At 38.5% G+C, this 17363-nt stretch overlaps 1 protein-coding gene across 2 annotated transcripts in view; it reads left to right on the top strand.

Annotated features, from left to right (window-relative positions):
- The window catches only part of HIPK2 (homeodomain interacting protein kinase 2), a 154781-nt gene extending 140384 nt beyond the window's left edge, over window positions 1-14397 (top strand). For both annotated transcript variants that reach the window (XM_063308377.1, XM_063308376.1), the window contains exons 14-15: window positions 413-573; window positions 2164-14397. In XM_063308377.1, coding sequence (XP_063164447.1) covers window positions 413-573; window positions 2164-2628 — 626 coding nt within the window. In that variant the 3' untranslated portion in view covers window positions 2629-14397. The remainder of the gene's footprint in view (window positions 1-412; window positions 574-2163) is intronic.
- Window positions 14398-17363: the final 2966 nt, after the last annotated feature.

Here is a 17363-nt window from a genome sequence, read left to right as displayed (position 1 = left end):
GGCTAGGAAACTGTTGGGACTAGTCCAGGCAGTTGCCAGGAGTCGACACTGACTCAAAGGCACAAAACAGAACAAAAACAAAAGCAAAAACTCCTAAATGCAGTTATTATGATTTCTTCCCATGCATTTAATGATTTTCTTCTTCTGTCTCGTTAAAGAAAAAACACACACAATTGTTAGCCAGTTTTGGCCAATCTCTGAGGGCTGTCAGAGGCCCATGTAGCTTTGGAACTGCAAGTTCTACACTCTCCCTAGACCACTTACTCTTAATGGGTTAAATATGAATAAAACAAGGTGTAACTTGACCAAGAAGGAGCTTGGCATAAATTTGGTTGCCAGTTTTAAAGTCTGAAAGCTGCTGAAGCTTTTAGACTTGAACGCAATAATACGTCTATGTTCTTTTTGTCTCCAGTCACTACCAGCCACCACTCATCTTCCTGTAAGTCAAAGTCCTCTAGCATTGTGACCTCCACCAGTGGTCATTCTTCAGGGAGCTCATCTGGAGCCATTGCCTACAGGCAGCAGCGACCAGGACCACACTTCCAGCAGCAGCAGCCTCTTAATCTTAGCCAGGTAAGCCAAGCAAGGGGGGATGGGGTAAATGAGCCCATAAAGCCCTGTAATAACCTCTGGAGGGGGTTCCACAATCCAGGCCAAGCAACTTACTTCCATAGACACCAGTGTACTCAAAATTAGTTGTGTTAATCTGACCTCAGCCATGGATCAGGGACTATCAAAAGTTAGAAAGGAGGGATGGAGTAGGAAGGAAACTTTTCATTCAAGTGAGATGGCGTGAGGGTCTCAGTAACTGAGTTCATCCGACATGCTAAATCAAATAGTAATTTGTTTGTGGCATGCTCTGGTTGGATCCCATGTTTGTGGTTGTAAACCATAACCTGGTTTGTTAAACTATGTGCACCTAGTAATTGTGTTTACTCAATAGCTTATAGTTAAGCAAACTTTGGCTTAACAGGTTGTGTGAGCAGACAGACCCACACACACACATGGTGTTTTTGGCTTGGATTAGGCCTAACCTGCAGAACAATTAGGTAGAATGTGAATGCATGTATCTATGCACATGCATTTTGGAGTTAGTGAATCTAAAAGAAAATCACATTGCTATAGCTTATGCTATAGTAACAAAAACTAATTACAGAAAACTGAAATAAATGTGTATTCTTCCACTGTTTATTCTGTTTCTTTCCTGTTTCTCTGCACTGGATTATAAATTTTGAATTTCCTGGAGCAAGGACCTCTTCACTTGTACAGTGATGACATTGTATCAGTTATACAACAACGAAAAGTGTATATTATTGGTTTTTTCATATTGTTAATGGAATAGTGTGGCACTTGTACAAACTTGATAGACAAACTGATGTCCTTAATCCAGTGGTTTTTCTTCCTCAGCAAGTTTTTAAAATGACTTTTCCCAACTAGAATCCAACATGGGAAGAAGACAGTGGGGAGAGGGGAATCTGCAGAGAAAAATTAGTCTTTTAAGCATCCTTTGCCTGACAGTCTCTGTCCTCCTGCATTCAAGTCAAAATTGGGCCATGATATTTAGGGAAAAATATGTTCGCTGGCTACTCCCAAGTAAGATAAAAAAGAAGGGTGCATACACCCGTTTCCGTTGCTCTTGATTTCTTGATTTTGTTAAGCTATCCCTTTCAGTTTTATTCCAATTTCTCATTTTTGAAAGTCTGTCAAGTTTGGGGGGTTAAGGATTCTTTCAAAAAATGCTCATATTGAAATTTGTATGTATTTGGGGGGCACGTTTCTCCAGAGATGGAGGAAGTTTTTAAAATTTTGACTGTGCATACAGTTATTACAAAAATTTTTGCTAATATAATGCATTTTTGTGCATTATTTTTTAGAATATTTGATTTTTGTACATTGGCTAAATTTGCCCCTCCCCCCCAAAATATTGTCCTTTTGGCCATAATGCTTGCATTTCATCCGCATGCCTAATGCCCTTCCGCTTGTGCTTAACGTATACCTGCAGAGCATGGGAAGGTAACAGACTCTCGGCCAGGAATGCAAGACAATCACATGACTCACTTTTCCCACTCGGAGACCCAGCAAACACCCATAACTCAGCGGGTTGAGAGTTCCAGAGGACCACCAGCCCTCACCATCTGTTGCTTCTTTCTTTCTTTTGCACAGGCCCAGCAGCACATTGCGACCGATCGTACAGGGAGCCATCGACGACAACAGGCTTACATCACTCCAACAATTGCTCAGGCGCCATATTCCTTCCCACACAACAGCCCTAGCCACAGCACAGTCCATCCCCACCTGGCTGCAGCTGCTGCTGCCCACCTTCCAGCTCAACCTCATCTATACACGTATACAGCACCCGCAGCTCTAGGTTCCACAGGCACGGTGGCCCACTTAGTGGCCTCCCAAGGCTCAGCTCGACACACCGTTCAGCACACGACTTATCCAGCCAGCATCGTCCACCAGGTTCCAGTCAGCATGGGCCCTCGTGTCCTTCCATCACCCACCATCCACCCAAGTCAGTACCAAGCTCAATTTGCCCATCAAACCTATATCAGTGCATCTCCCGCCTCTGTCTACACTGGATATCCCCTAAGCCCTACCAAGATCAACCAGTACCCGTACATCTAAACACTGGAATGAGGAAAGCAAAAAGACGCTTCAGCACACATTGAGAGGAACAAGGCTGCTTTTATACTGAAGAATGTCACAGGCAAATGAACAATGCAAATGGGAGGCTCAGACAAAACTTGAACAAAGGAGACTTTGAGGAAGAAGGCAGACAAAAGAAGATGAGACACGTCCTACACTTTTTATTTAAAAAAAGAAAAAAAGCTAAAAAGAATGAAAAATAAAAATACAAAAAAAAAAAATTCTGCACCAAACCACGTAGTGGGAGAAGCAGAAGGACCATAATTGTCTGGTCCTGTTTTGGATAACTTCACCAAGAGACTTTTGCAGATTATTTTCATCTGATAACAGGAGACTCCATTTAGGAATTTGTTGTTCAAACCTTCTAATACAAAGTTTCATAGGTGTTTGGGTATATTTTTTTTAATTAAACAAAGAAGCATACAAATTAGGGATTTATCCAGAATTTCAAAAGGGTTATGACTTTGTCTTTGCACTGGTTGCTGTAACCCAAAATAAAAAAAACAATGAAAAGTGTGATGTGTTTTCTGTTGGTAATGGAATGAGCAAAAGATGAGAGCTGTTTTGGATTCTTCCAGCTCTCCCAATAAGTTTAGAGGCACTAGAAGTTGGGAGGGTAGAACAACACTGAGCAGAAAACACTATCTGGTGAAATCAAAGGCCGTGGGGAATATTTGTTCTTATTCTGAGCATCCTGGATAAATCCCTCTTCTTAAAGGAAAAGTCTTTAATAATGTATGATAGAATCTCAACTTCCTTACTTGAAAATACTTTTTTTCCCCTTTATTTCTTTGGATAACCCTTCATCTTTGCAGTCCAATCCTAACATTGCCTGCTCTGGCTGATTGCTACTTTGGTCATACCCTTCACAAAGCACAACTATGTGCTGTTGCTACTGGAACATCACAGCAGTACAGGGAGCAGATACACAATCCCAAATGTTTAGGATTGGGTTGTTAGTGTAGAAGTAGAAGTTCTAGCTGGCCCTTGGTAGAATGTAGCACTATACATCCATACAGCCGTTTTCTACTTTGTGTTAAGCTCCAGTGATACCAATAGACTATTCCTCAATGTTATTGCACAAAAAAGTGATATAACATAGGCATGTAACAAATGTGATTGTCCAGGTATATATGTGTCTGCGTGTGTGAGTGTGTGTGCACATGTGCGCACTGATGCTGCCTTTTCTTGTGGTGTGGTCCTCAGCACAGCCATTATACACTGTCACAGTCTTAGTTTTACATCATTCCCTTGTAGTGCCTTACCAAACTACAGTTGCAGTTTTAAGGGTTTACTTCCACTGGTACGCCTAGAAACGGACTGAGGCTGGTTTGAATTTAATCTCAGCTCCTTTTTCTCCTCCTCCTCTTCCTCCTTGTGTTTGATTGCTTTCCTTTTTCCTAGACTTTCAAAAACAAAATTTTACTCTCTTTCTTGGGTAAGTTGCAAGGGCCAAATGAAGGCTGCTGGGAGTTTGCTGGAATGTAACAATCAGTGGACCTAGGAAAGTTTTTTTTGGTGGGGAGTGGAATTGAAATGTCTGGATGGGTTCTTAGCCCCTAAAGCAGCTTTCCAAGCAGTTCCATTTTATTGACTGTGTTATTAGTTGAATTTCCTTCCAGGATGCACAATCCTCCATAATTTTTTACAGGTTCATATATAAAGTATGAATAGAAAAGGGGGTGGGGGAGACTCCCAGGCTTGCTTTGGATTAGTAATACGTAGTACCTCATGTTCAATTGCTATGTCTAAACTGGGGGTGTGGGGGGGAGTGGGTGAAGGCAATTACTTGGAATGAACTTTATATATTTTCACTTGAAAGGTTTCAGAAATATGAAAATAAGAGGTATTCTTTCTAGAACATCAGACTCAGGCTTGTGCCAAAAGCTGGTTTGATTTGGTTTTCTTCTGTTCTTGAGGAGCAATTGCACTGGGGCTCTTTGACATGAACTTGGAATGGACTCTGCTACACTTGTAGCAGGCCTGACCCTGGTTCCCAGGGGTGCAGGTCTGATCATGTCTAAGCAATATATTCTGCATTTAGGAGCTAGTTTGGAAATGCCACCATAACTACTATGGGTTTGATCAGCTTTCCCCAGCCTGATGTTCCTTAACCAGATGTACATAACTCCTACAGCATCCTCTTGGCTGTGTTAGTTTGGAATTCTGGGGGTTGTTGTCCCAAGATATCTAGAGCTGGGGGGGAGGGTGTTTTTATCTGGTGCTTTTTTTACTTTGTCTCATTTTGTTCTTACTGTGTTTTTCTTAAAATAACAATAATAATAACAACAGCAATGTTAACAATAGCTGACCAGACTCTATATCTTCCACACCAAATTATTTGCATTTTTCCCTTTTGTATATTCTTTTTAAGAAAGTTTCCAAAGAGAAGTGTTTGTACAATGAAAAAAAGTAACTAAAGAATTAGTAGGATATTTTATGATGACATCAGTAGGTTTTTTTTGTTGTGTCAGTCCTTACTGTTCCCCCTGCTGAGATTTACTAGTGGTTTACTATTAGTGGTTTGAGGTCAATTGTGAAAAAGGTTGTCTGCCTTTGTAGACATTCAGCATGGCTACTAAGCAAAGACCACCAAATCTGGGCTGCAAAAATTTGGAGGATTATTATGTGGAAGAAAAGTATTGGGATTCTCCTTATCCCTCTGCTGTCATTTAGCGGTCATCATGACTTTTGCAGCCCAGAATTGGTGGCCCCAAGTAGCAGAGGCGCCTATGTGGGGATTGTGGGGGGAATGTCAACAAGTCAATATGGTGACTGTAACCACGTGATCAAAGCCCCACCCCTTTTTAACATGTGTGGCGATGCATGTACAGAGGCTGGGCTTCGATTATGGGGTTGTCTTTTTTTGACTTCTGTGGACACCCCTGCTAAGAAGTATTCCAATTTTTCTGGCTTCAGAAAAGAAGTGCTTAGGCAATAGGATAAGATGTTGGGTTAAGGCAGGTCAGTTAGTTGAGAGAAGAGGGAGGGATCTTAGAGGTGGTAAAGATAAAAAGATAGCTCATGAGGGGAGTTGACAAGTAAGACAGGCACAGTTGTCATATCTGGAAGCGGGCACACTTGCTTCACCAGCAGGAAGGAAGAACTCTTACCCTGAATACTAAGTTGGACACTATCATTTTTCTGAAGTAACCATTGGAAGCAAACCAGTCTTCTTTTCAGCTATTTAGAAATGGAACCTCATTTTATTTTTAATTTTTAATTCCTCTCTGCTCCTAAGTATAGTAACGTAAAGGCATCTGCCTTTCTGAAGAGAACACCTTCTACTGCTTCTCCACTGAAGAAATTCCCCACCAGCAGCTGGGTCTTAATAGAATAGTGTAGATTCCTCTCTTCCTGTCCAGGTTCATCTGCCATGAAAGTTTCATGCTGCTTATATCCTTGAGAGGAAGGATTTTACCATTCTATCCTTGTTGTCGTATTACTAATTTTAATGTGTTATAATTATAATTTTTGCTTTAATTGCACTTGCATTCCTGTGTATTGTTGTTGTTGTTGTTGATGATGATGATGATGATGTTCTCTTAATAAGGTATTCTTTGTTAAGTAAGGAGGGGTTTTTTTCTGTGTCATTATCATCAGTGTGTTCACCCTTCATGTAGGTTTTGCAGGGAAAGGGAGACACAGGGGTAGACTGAGAAACTTGGAAGGAACAAGATGTTAACAAGGCTTCTCAATATGTGGATAAGCTATGGTGAGTTCTGGGCTTATATATATCTGTCCACACCTCTCAGCAAGAAGGAGATTAAATTCCCACCTCTCAGCAAGAAGGAGATTAAAAAGTACTCTGTTCCTGTTTTAAGTACTCACAATTCTGTGTTATGTCCAAATTTGTTCAAGCTATAGTTCATGAGAACAAACTAGAATCTGAATTCATAATTTGAGTCTGACCTTTTCTTATTAGTATAGATTTAACATACTAACTAGAGATTAAATATATCACAGTTCTCCATTATGTCCAAAGTATAGTTCCTTAAGTTTGGATATTCTAGGGAACTCTGGTTACTTTAAAAAAGAACAAAAAACATTTCCAGTCTCTAGCGTGTAAAAGAGGATTAGACGGAAAGGAGGAATGTGGGACCCCACATTTACTTAGGCTTGTTTACATAGCAGGAAATCTTGGTTACATGCCATATTGTAGCTTTTATACAATGGCATACCTCTGCAGTTTCTGGATACACTCTTACTACATTTTTACCTTTCCATAAGTCTGTCTTTTTAGGCATAAACCAAACAATTGCTAGCTTCAGAAATGGATTTAAGAAGAATGGTACGAGTATGGAAACCTAGTACAAATCCTGCACTGTAGAACTTGATGGAGGAGTTCACACAACTCCCTAAGCCAAATCCAAGGAAATTCCAATACAACTTAGCATATTCTGCAGTCCTGGTCACTATGCATGTAAAGACTGGCTTATGTACAAAGTAGTAGTATATTATAAAAACCCAATCAATTAGTGCACCTTCTATAAACCATGGTTCAGTTATGAACCCAGCCACTATCTGATGAATCCCTTTGACACTGAAACCCGCTATTACAAAGTTGAAGTCTCCACAATTCTGTAATGAACTCAAGATGCAAGTACTTGTAGTTTGCCACTTTAGAAGTGCAATGGGGGGGGGGGGATTTCTATCAACAGGCAGAAATGAAATTTATGAAGCCAGATAAAGAAAATCCTTCGTCTAATGTTGGCTACTCAAACCTGAAGGACCCAGAAATCCAGTCTAAGTTTTGGTATGTAGCACTGCTCAAAATTAAGAGTTGCAGTTTCCATTTCCTCCTTCCCAAACTGTTTTCTGTTTGGAATTACAAACTTGAAAATTACTTACGATGGAGACTTTTTCTGGCTGCATAATGTGATTATATTTATGTGTTAAATAAAAAGTCATCCTTTTTTTTTTAACTTGTAAACTCTCATTACTTGGGAGAGCATGTTCCTAGACTGCAACATTTGGGCATAATATTTATATTGATATATAAGTGATTAGCTGATAAGTGATTAGCTGATTAGCTTCTGGCAGGAAAACTTTGAAGAGCTGGTCAATGATTTATTTGGCAAAGTTTTATTTAAATATTTTACTTTTTTAAAAATGCGCCACAAAGAGGCTCCACTTTTTCAAGGTACATAATTATTCTTATAGCAAAACATGGAAAAATACAAAGAGAGACAGAAAATGAATGAGTTCGGAAAAAAAACTCTTTGTTGATACTGGCACAATTGGAGGGTGGATTGGTTAAGAGGGACAAGTGAACAAAATAAACATACAGAGAGAACTTCATATTAGCCTTCTGCAACCTGGTGCCTTCCTAATGAATTGGGACTGCAATGTATAGATTTCTCCTTCATCAGGACAGAAATAATATGGACAGTTTCTTACATGGATTGCAGTCCTAAAACAATTGAAGATTCCAGAGTGTGAAAGGCTATCTTTAGAATGCATTTTTTATAGAGGAAGAAGATGAAGTGCCATTTTTCCAAGCTTGGAAAAGATCATAAAGCACTACAATGTTTTGAGATAGAAAAGAATGAAAGCTTATATGTGCTTAATATGAGACCACAGTGTCAACTGCAAGCATACCCAGTCCAGTGTTGATCAACTATAGCTCACATCCCCCTAGCTAGTATAGCCACTGGTCATGCTGATTCAGATTGATGGGAAGTATTATCAAATAGAGGGCACTAAATTGAGGAAGGCTGGCATAGCATGAGACTGGCATTGCACAGGCCAAACACAAGCTTGTGTGATATGTGTCTGATTGCACGGATTATAATTTCCAAGGGGACTATATACCCTTTGACTTTTTTCTGAATCGATGGAGGAAGCTGATTAAAATCTGAGAAACTAAGCAACAACATCAAGCTATCTGGATAGCCACAAAGAAGCCTAAGGCTGCAATTTGATAAGTCTTGATGTCAGAGCATTGATAATTGAATTGAAGGTGACTTTCGGTTGGGTAGGCATGTTAGCCATTGCATTATAAAATTGCCTCAGCATCTCAAAGAAGAAATGGATTATAGTGGCATTTGTTGGAAGACAGCATCCTTTAAAATGTTAGCACAGAGAAACACTAGACCAGTGTTTTTTCAAACTTGGCAACTTTAAGATGTGTGGACTTCAACACTCAGAATTCTGGGAATTGAAGTCCACACATCTTACCAGTTTGAAAAAACACTGCCCTAGAATCTTTCATCAGTGTCAAAAAGGGATGGAGATAACCGGATACAAGGGTATTTTCTTTAAGTTTTAAAGTTTTCTGTGCATTTGTGTATGTGGGGGGGGGGGTGTTTCCTGATACTATTAATATTAAATCTGAGTGCTGGTATGTAATGGATGAGTCATTTGCATAATAAAATGAAGTGATGGATGATAGACCTCTGTCCCCATGATTATATCAACAATATATCATCGTTTATAAGAAATAGGTCCAGTTTCATAAATCTGGCTGTGCACCAGATTTAAAATATTCCAAACCTGATACTTATTTTTTCTTCTTTAATAGTTGTGTCAGATAGTAGTTCAATAGAAAGAGCATTACTTTTGCTCACTATTTTCTTTCACAGTCTGATGTAGCAATACCTCAGAATTTGGCTTGATGGAAACAATGATTTGCCAACATGAAGGGAAATTAAAGACTCATGCCTTTCTTCAGGCAAATAAAATTTCAGACAAGACAAGAGATACAAAAATCAAATCATGCTTCAGCTTGCTAAAGAGTTCATTCAAAATCTGGGGGCCCGTGGCATGATTTAGGAGGCATTTTTTTTTTTATGTCTTATTTTTGTTTTCAACATAGATTGCTTTGTAGTATTCAGTCATACTCTGTGCTGCTGTCTTAAATTTTAGTCATGGTTTGAAGGAGATAAAAAAACTGCTTGCTGTATTATGAATAACATTTTATTATCCATGACAGCAGTGCCAATTTACTAAACTGCCCATCAGGGATAAATTTTTGCAAATTCCTTTTGTTTTTGCAAAGTGCCCCTTCCATGTCTTAGTACTAATCAGGGTCTAGGTTGGACACAGTATGGAAGTTAGGGCTAAGTGCAGAAAATCAATAAGGAAAATAGTATCTGGTGCTGAGGGATTATATCCTGTGTCCTTCAGTAAGAGAATTTACTGAGGAAGACATCATTTTCTACTCCTGCCAATTTAAGGGACATTGTAACACTAAGTCTGTTGAGCTCCATTCTTCTATGTCAGGCTTGTACACCATAGATTACTCCTACCATTATGCAAGTCCCTTCAATCATCTCTGGAGACAAGAAGAAATATGACACCATTCCATGGGGCTGTTGGGTCCCCTAGGCCTTTTTGTCTTTTGTTTTTATTTGGTTTCTGCTTATGGGAAAGAAACTGTCTTGAGCCATCTGTGCAGTTCCTACTCTGTGTTCCCTAAGCCTGTGGGAATCTTGATTTTACAAGTGCTTAACCAACTATGATTCATAGTCATCTGAGAAGTTGTGTTCCAAGGAACTGATGCAGGCCTGCTGTAGTCCTGGGCTAAGGATGGATGGATAGCTGGGTGGGTGGATGATGGAAACCAGCCTTCTGATTATTCCGCTGGGTCTATACCTTTGAGTGGCTAGATTGTGTTGTGTTTTTTCTTTAAGTCATTGTAAGAGTTTATTGGTTCACAGCCCTTGGCTAAAATGATTGGGCTCATGTCGATCTTTAGGTGGTAGTACCCTATGCCATGGAAAAGATTATGCACATGCCAAATGTCAGGTGTCTGTGATATTATCAAGAAATTTCAAGCTGGACAAGTGAAAGGGTGATAACCAGTGAATGTAAAAAGAAAAACCTCTTACAGCAGAAGGAAACACATATGTAGCAAGTATGTTAGATGGGCAATTAGTAGAAATTGTCAGGAGTCTCTGATACTTTTCTAGCTATAGCAAATAAGAGTGAACCTTCTTTTCTTATGTACGGGTTAGGAATGTCCTTCCACTCTTAGCAGTGCTGCTATAATAGACTTTACATGTGCATATTAAAGAAAAAAGCTGTACATTAATCTTTTGCTTATTATAGTTAAGAAAGGCAATACATATTTTTTCCAAATATGATACTTTTAGTGCACTGATAAATATTGTGACCTGTAATCCTAACTTCAGCTGTTGGAGAAGCTGCTTGCTAGTTCACACCCAAATGTCTGTCTGTGTGTGTGTCTGTGTGTGTGTGCACGCGCACGCATGGTAGCTAAGGGCATCTCCTTCCTCTTGCTCTTTCCTGAAAGAAATGGGGTAGTGTTGCAGAATGGAATCAAAATGTTTATCTCACCATGAAAGCAAAGTGAAGGAGTAATTGAGGTGCTAGGATTCAACCAATAGCAACAGTGACCTGTCTGTTTTTAAATCAGTAAATTATGGCTATATTTGAGATACATTGGTCTGGAATGTCAGAAGATATATTCATTTGTCATCCCTGTTTTAGTTTTAACTCATTCGCTAGTTTTTGTGTATTTTTAAATGTTCTCTTCTTTGCTATGGTTCTAGAATATCTATGCTCTGTGACTTCACCGAAAGCAAATCTCCCTGTTGTGGATTCTGGTCTGAGCTGGTTAAACAGGGATTCCAGAATCCAGACACTTTGTTTTATGTAAAAAGAAGGATTAATATACTTAACTTACAAAAACTGTGACCTAGTGGCAATACTTACCTCAAATGTGGGCATTTATCTTGGTTTTAGCCTTTTTTCTGAAAACATGTAGCCAGCCTGAAATTTCGGATTTAAAAAAAAGTATCTGTATGGGCAGAATATGATAAATGCCTGCCCTGGTCATCTTGAATAATCTTTAAAAATAAAATGATAAAACCTAGGCTAAAATTAGTCTTTTATGTGTTTTAATTAATTGTGACATTAAAATGCACATGTAAGTAGGTTATGTTCATAGCTACTGTAAAGAGCTTCAGCTTTTTGAAGATATTTAACGAATCGCCTTTTAAACCAATATGAATTAAACAACAATCTGTATTTCTGGCTACATTTTATAGTTATAGTATTTTATAGTTTACATTTAAACTGGTACTTTCTAACTAAATGTTATGTTTTTAATAATATCTTCAGAATCTTAACCCCACTATCCTTTACTTTTTTTATTTCCCCTTTTAAAAACAGAAGTAGAAAAGTGTCTTTAATATGTACATTCTGTTCTGAGATATAACATAGTAGCAGAAAGTCAGATCAAATAAAATAATTTCAAAGTTTAATTTAAAAAAATCACTCCATACATGTTAAAAATATAGTCCAAAAGATTACGTATTTATTTTTGAATTAACAAGAAAATAAACTTTTGGGACTGAATCTGGAAGCACAGTAATTCCCAGTCATTTCACATGTAAGATGCAATCCTAAGTACATTTATAAATTAGTAAATCCTGATAAACATGTGGGATTTGCTGCTGGGTAAACTTATGCATGGTTAGACTGTCAAGATCCTAAATCTGAACAAAAATACCTGTATGATGAGAAGAATGAATATGCAGAGCAAGGGATGTATTTTACTGCTGAGTGACTCTGGGCTCGTTCACACCAGTATGTTAAAATTTGTGTTTATGAGTTTCATAATCATGTGAAGCAAAATTGTACACTTAGAATGATCTTGTAAAAATGGCAATCATGGATCACAGGTGCATTATGTTTGGCTTTTACTGAAAATTTTGGAAGCACTGCATCATTCCACATCCCAGCAGTAGCCTATTATACATGAAAATCTTTCAGTGTAGGAATAGTCATTTCTATATCCCACTCATGTGCATGTTCACAGTAAGGAAAATGTGATGAAATCCTCAAAATATGAACTATGAATTCCTGAGACAAGCTCTTGGGCTGCTTTGAGAAGCAGGAACAGGCAGTGCTTAATTTTGACATCCATTTATCTCTCCTAAATAAATTATACTTGTCACTCTAGAATCTTAAACTAAATATAAACAATTGGACCAGATTCCTTGTACATTTAGTTGCCTGTTGTCCAATGACAGTATATACAATGCTGTTTCCATTTAATGGTTGTAGTGAATTATATATTTGAGTGTATACAGTCTGTTGCTTTCTTCTTTTTTTCTCCTTTATGCTTATGGCAGAGGAATGAATATAAATGTAAATCTTCTGCTGGCCAAGAGGTATTTACAGAAGTAAATATGCAGGAACCAGCATGCGAATAATTCTGTCTGAACAGCTAAGCTTAGTTGTGAAGTTAACAATCGTAGTAAAGTTCCTTGTATTCTTCACATGGCAGATTAACAAGTTATGGTGGAAAGGGAGAAGTTCATTGCTTTTTGGCCTGACCAAAAATCAGTATTTCTAATGGCAGACCTCAGCCCCCTTTCAATAAATTCATTTAAAGCCATGGTATCTACACTCTAGCTCACAATACCAAAGCAAATATTGGCGTACAGCTGTGCCACCATTTTAAAGAAGCAAAATGGGAGGCCATTTATGAACACAGGCCTTAAGACAATGGAAGGATTCAGCTTCTATAGCTCTTGAGCACAACTACTAACAACCCACCCTTCTTACTTCTTAGCTAAGAGATACTTGCTCTATCAGTTTTGCGTTTTTTAATGGCACTTCTTGTGCCAAAATTATATACAAAAACGTGCAGTCTCAAAATTCTGTACCAAAAGCTCTCCCCCACCCCCAAAAAGCAAATAAGACAATAGCTTTATTACAAAGGGGAGAAAGAAAGGAGGTTTCATTGTCAGTTGAAGTCTATATTATTGTAGTTATAGGAACACAAAATAGGGAAGACACTTGTGAATATTTGGGTTCTTCTAATGTAATTGAGAGGATTTTTTATACTGATTTGTTGCCCATAAGCCAAATAGCTCCAAGAAAACATTCTACGTGAGAGAGGGCATAAATTTGGAAACTATTTACAAACACAAAGAATATGCATCTCCCCATCTTCTACCTGTTTGATATGTTGAAGATTTCTTTTCTTACATACAATACCATCTCATCTCCAAAATTCCAGGAAAGCCCTGATTTTTGACTGTATGGTTCTGTATTGAGTGTTAATCCATGTTAAAACTTAGTGAAAATTATTGTGTGCAACAGTATTTTCTTGTGTATTGCATTTTTTCTTTTAATTTTCTGTGAATTGTCCTCTTTTTTCCCTTTCTTTTTCTTCTCTTTTTTCCCCCTTTTGTTAGTATTTTTCCCTTTCTGGTAATGTCTTTGAGAAAAAAAAAACAGAAGAAACTGACGTGTCGTAGAATTATATGTAACCTATTCCTTAGTCTCATATTATAGGTATGTTATAAGAATGGATATTTTACTTGGCTTTAGAATGTTTTACAAAAAACCTAATTCTTAACCAATCAAGTTCTTGCTACTAAAAAAAAAAATCTTGTGTTTCTCATCATGACGTTGTGTGCTTCTAATTAATAATCATTTTCGTTGTAGAAAAATGGAGTGAATTTATATTAGACTTGAAAACTAATAATAGCATTGTAAATTTATGAAATGATTTTAACAGAAAAAAGCATTATAGAAGATATAGTTATTTTAATTGTAATATTACTAACTGTAGGGTGGAGAAGGGGGTCCCGTTGTGATGAACGATGTTATAGCTTGTTATTCACAGTTTCTTTTTGATCATTTTTTCGGTCTCTGAGGTGAAACGAGTTATTAATCAGAATTTGTAAACTCACATATGCATATTGTATATGTGTAGAAATGTAATCACACTTTGTCTTGGAATTACATTAAACTGTTTTAAGTCACTGTATTGCTTGTCTTTTAACTGGCATGGATGTGATATAACAGTGTATTTGTTTTTTTTAACTCAGTGAGGAATTAGATCTGATTTTTTTTTAACTGAAAAAAATGGAAGGCAACACCTACAAAGGCCATCACTGGTAATTCATGTGTAGGCTGATCATATTTCCTTGAGAAAAAGTGGGACATTGGGATGGCAAAACAGGATGGGGTGGAGGAATGAAGTTGACAGCGGCTGGAAGGGCGAGGCAGGTTTGGAGGCGACGGTAAGCTGGGAAGGTGCAGGAGGGGGAGGGGTGGCAGTGGTTGGGTCTGGAGAGGCTGGTGCAGGGGTGGCGTTGGGTGGAGAGGTTGCAGGAGGGCTGAGGGTGGCGGCGAGCTGGGACGGGAGGATAGGAATGGAGGCAGCAGGATGCTGGAGAAGCACAGGAGATTTGCGGCAGTGAGCTGGGACGGGAGGACAGGAACGGAGGAGTCTAGTGAACAGTTGTCCCCGACAACCTGTTCCTCTCTGGCGCACCCTTTTATTTTATTTTCTTCCCGCCGTTTTGGCCTGAGAGCCAATCGGCTTCTTTTCTGCTGGGTGCGCTTTTCTGACCGTCTTCCACTGCACTGATTGGTGGCAGCGACTCTTCCTCTTGCTCACCGCCAATCAGCTGTTCCTGCGGTTCCACTCTAGGTTTCCCACCAGATTGAGAACTACTGCCAATGGGTAAGTCAGCCTCCTTTTCAATTTCAATTTCAATTTTTTCCCAGTAACGGCTCCAACATTTTTTTAAAAATGGGACAAAATTGACATTTATATTAAAACAACAGGACGATCAGGAAATGTTAAAAAAACGGGACCGTCCCATTCAAAACGGTATGTATGGTCAGCCTATCCATGTGTAGCATCTAAAAGATATAATTTACTATTTTACTGAATGCCCCATTCAGCTGTGATGAATTAAGATTGGGCTTTTGAGAGAAATGCTATGTACTCTGGTCCCCCCCATCCATTCATTGGGATTCTAATTTTTAATATTTATTTCTCTTGTTCTTTCTAGTCAAGGGACTTAATATTCCTTTTAAAATATCTAGTCTGAATAGAGGTGGAGGACAGTTTCTTCAAACCCCCAATATTTGTTGATGCAGACTTGGTTCACAAATGTGGTAGTTTATTCGTCTGTAACATAGTATGGTATAAGAACACAACAGTTGTGGTTTATTCAAGCTCAGTGTGGGAACTGAGTTACTCAAGTGTAGTCCGGGTCGTTCTTTCCCAATCTGGTCCCCTTAATTCTTTGGGGTCCTCTAGCTGGATGGCCAAAACTCCTGTTTAATTATAGGAATTAAAGTTGTTCTAAATTGTTTGAATTGGAAAAGGCCCTATCATCTCATGGTGTCAGCCTTCACAGGTATACCAGACAGGAAACACAACCAGATGAGCTAATTCTACTTTATTGTAAGGCTATGTTAACAGAATCTTGCAAGTCTGAAAGAACAAATTTTCTGCCATCTCCTTTTACAACCTGATAAGCTAGGGAGGATTCTTTCTGAGTTTCTTTCTCTTCCTGTTATTGTCAGGACCAGCCCAAGAATGACCAAGAATCAGTCCAGCCAAACTTCAGTTCTTTATTTGCTAATGCCATATAGACAGAATCTTGCCTGACTAAAGCTACTCTATCTAACCGAAGGGGAAATAACCTGGGAAGGTTCTAGGGTCAGGCTATTCTGAACCTTTTAGTTTTCCCACAATCGCCTCCTGGACTATGGCTCCTCTTGTCCCCCTTCTTGGAATGAGCTCCCTCCTTCCTGAGAACCAGCAGCATTACTGAAATCCACCACAGTTATGCAGCTGCGGGCTCCTCCCCTCCTGTCTGATCATTCCCTAGGTAGCATCTTTTCCCCCATCTCCCAAGGTCATTCCCACATACCATTACACATAGAGACCAAAGTTTCACTTTTTCTTAGCTTCAATATTTAAATGTACATTATAATCACACAAAGGAATAGTGGTAAGTGACTAAAATGGTAATATCTGCTATGGTTATAGGCATCTTCCACATTTAGAGCCAGCAGGTCACTGAATATTAGTTGCCACCACAGGACAAAAATACTGCTTTTTGCATCCAATTTGTGAAAGTTTGGGAATAACAGTGCTGGACTGGATGGTTTGATCCACTAGGGCTCCTCTTATGTTAAAAGTGTTTCAGTCCTGTTCTCAATGTATCCATAAATACATTAAACAGCCAAGGGGAAATCACACATTTTTGCCTTCCATCCTGCTCAATATCAGACCATTCACTAAGCATTCAATTAATTAAAATGCTTTCATTACTGTTCTTGTATTCAGCAACCAACCTTGAAATCCATAGTCACACTTAACAGTCCATAATTTAAGCCTATTCATTTACCATGCATTTTCTCTAAATTAATAATTTTTCCTACATTCATATATTTCTCAATGACCTGCTGAAGAACAAAAATTTGTTCCGTAGATACTCTGCCTGGCATAAAGGCACATGGCACTTTCCAAATTTTGGTAGTTGTCCCCTCCTGTGCCCTGAAGCTTCTGATTCTCTTTCCTTTGCATAGGGAAAAAATATAGCTTATCATCATTATCTTTATGTAGGGAAACAATAGCATTCTTCCAAATATAAGGCACAGATGCTGTTTTCATATATACAATGAACAAGCTGCATAGCTACTCCATATGCAAACAACATCCATATTTAACATTTATCCAGTTACACTGTCTACACCTGGAGCTCTTTTATGACATTGTCCTAGCGTTTATGTCTTCCTTTTCATCCATTTTTCTTGGGTACTAACATTTATAGCATTCATTTCATTTTCATTGTTCAACATATTGCTATCATTCCCATATTTATTTCTAAATACTTCTTCCAACATTCCCTCATCCCTGTTTTATCCAGTGTTATCACTCTAATTTTCAGTCCCATTCACTCTGCTGAAGCCTCCTTGTTTAG

The sequence above is a fragment of the Candoia aspera genome, chromosome 7, assembly GCF_035149785.1.
Source record: "Candoia aspera isolate rCanAsp1 chromosome 7, rCanAsp1.hap2, whole genome shotgun sequence".
Classification (NCBI taxonomy): domain Eukaryota; kingdom Metazoa; phylum Chordata; class Lepidosauria; order Squamata; family Boidae; genus Candoia; species Candoia aspera.
The sequence above is the reverse complement of the archived record's forward strand: the minus strand, read 5'-3'. Positions and strand labels throughout refer to the sequence as shown.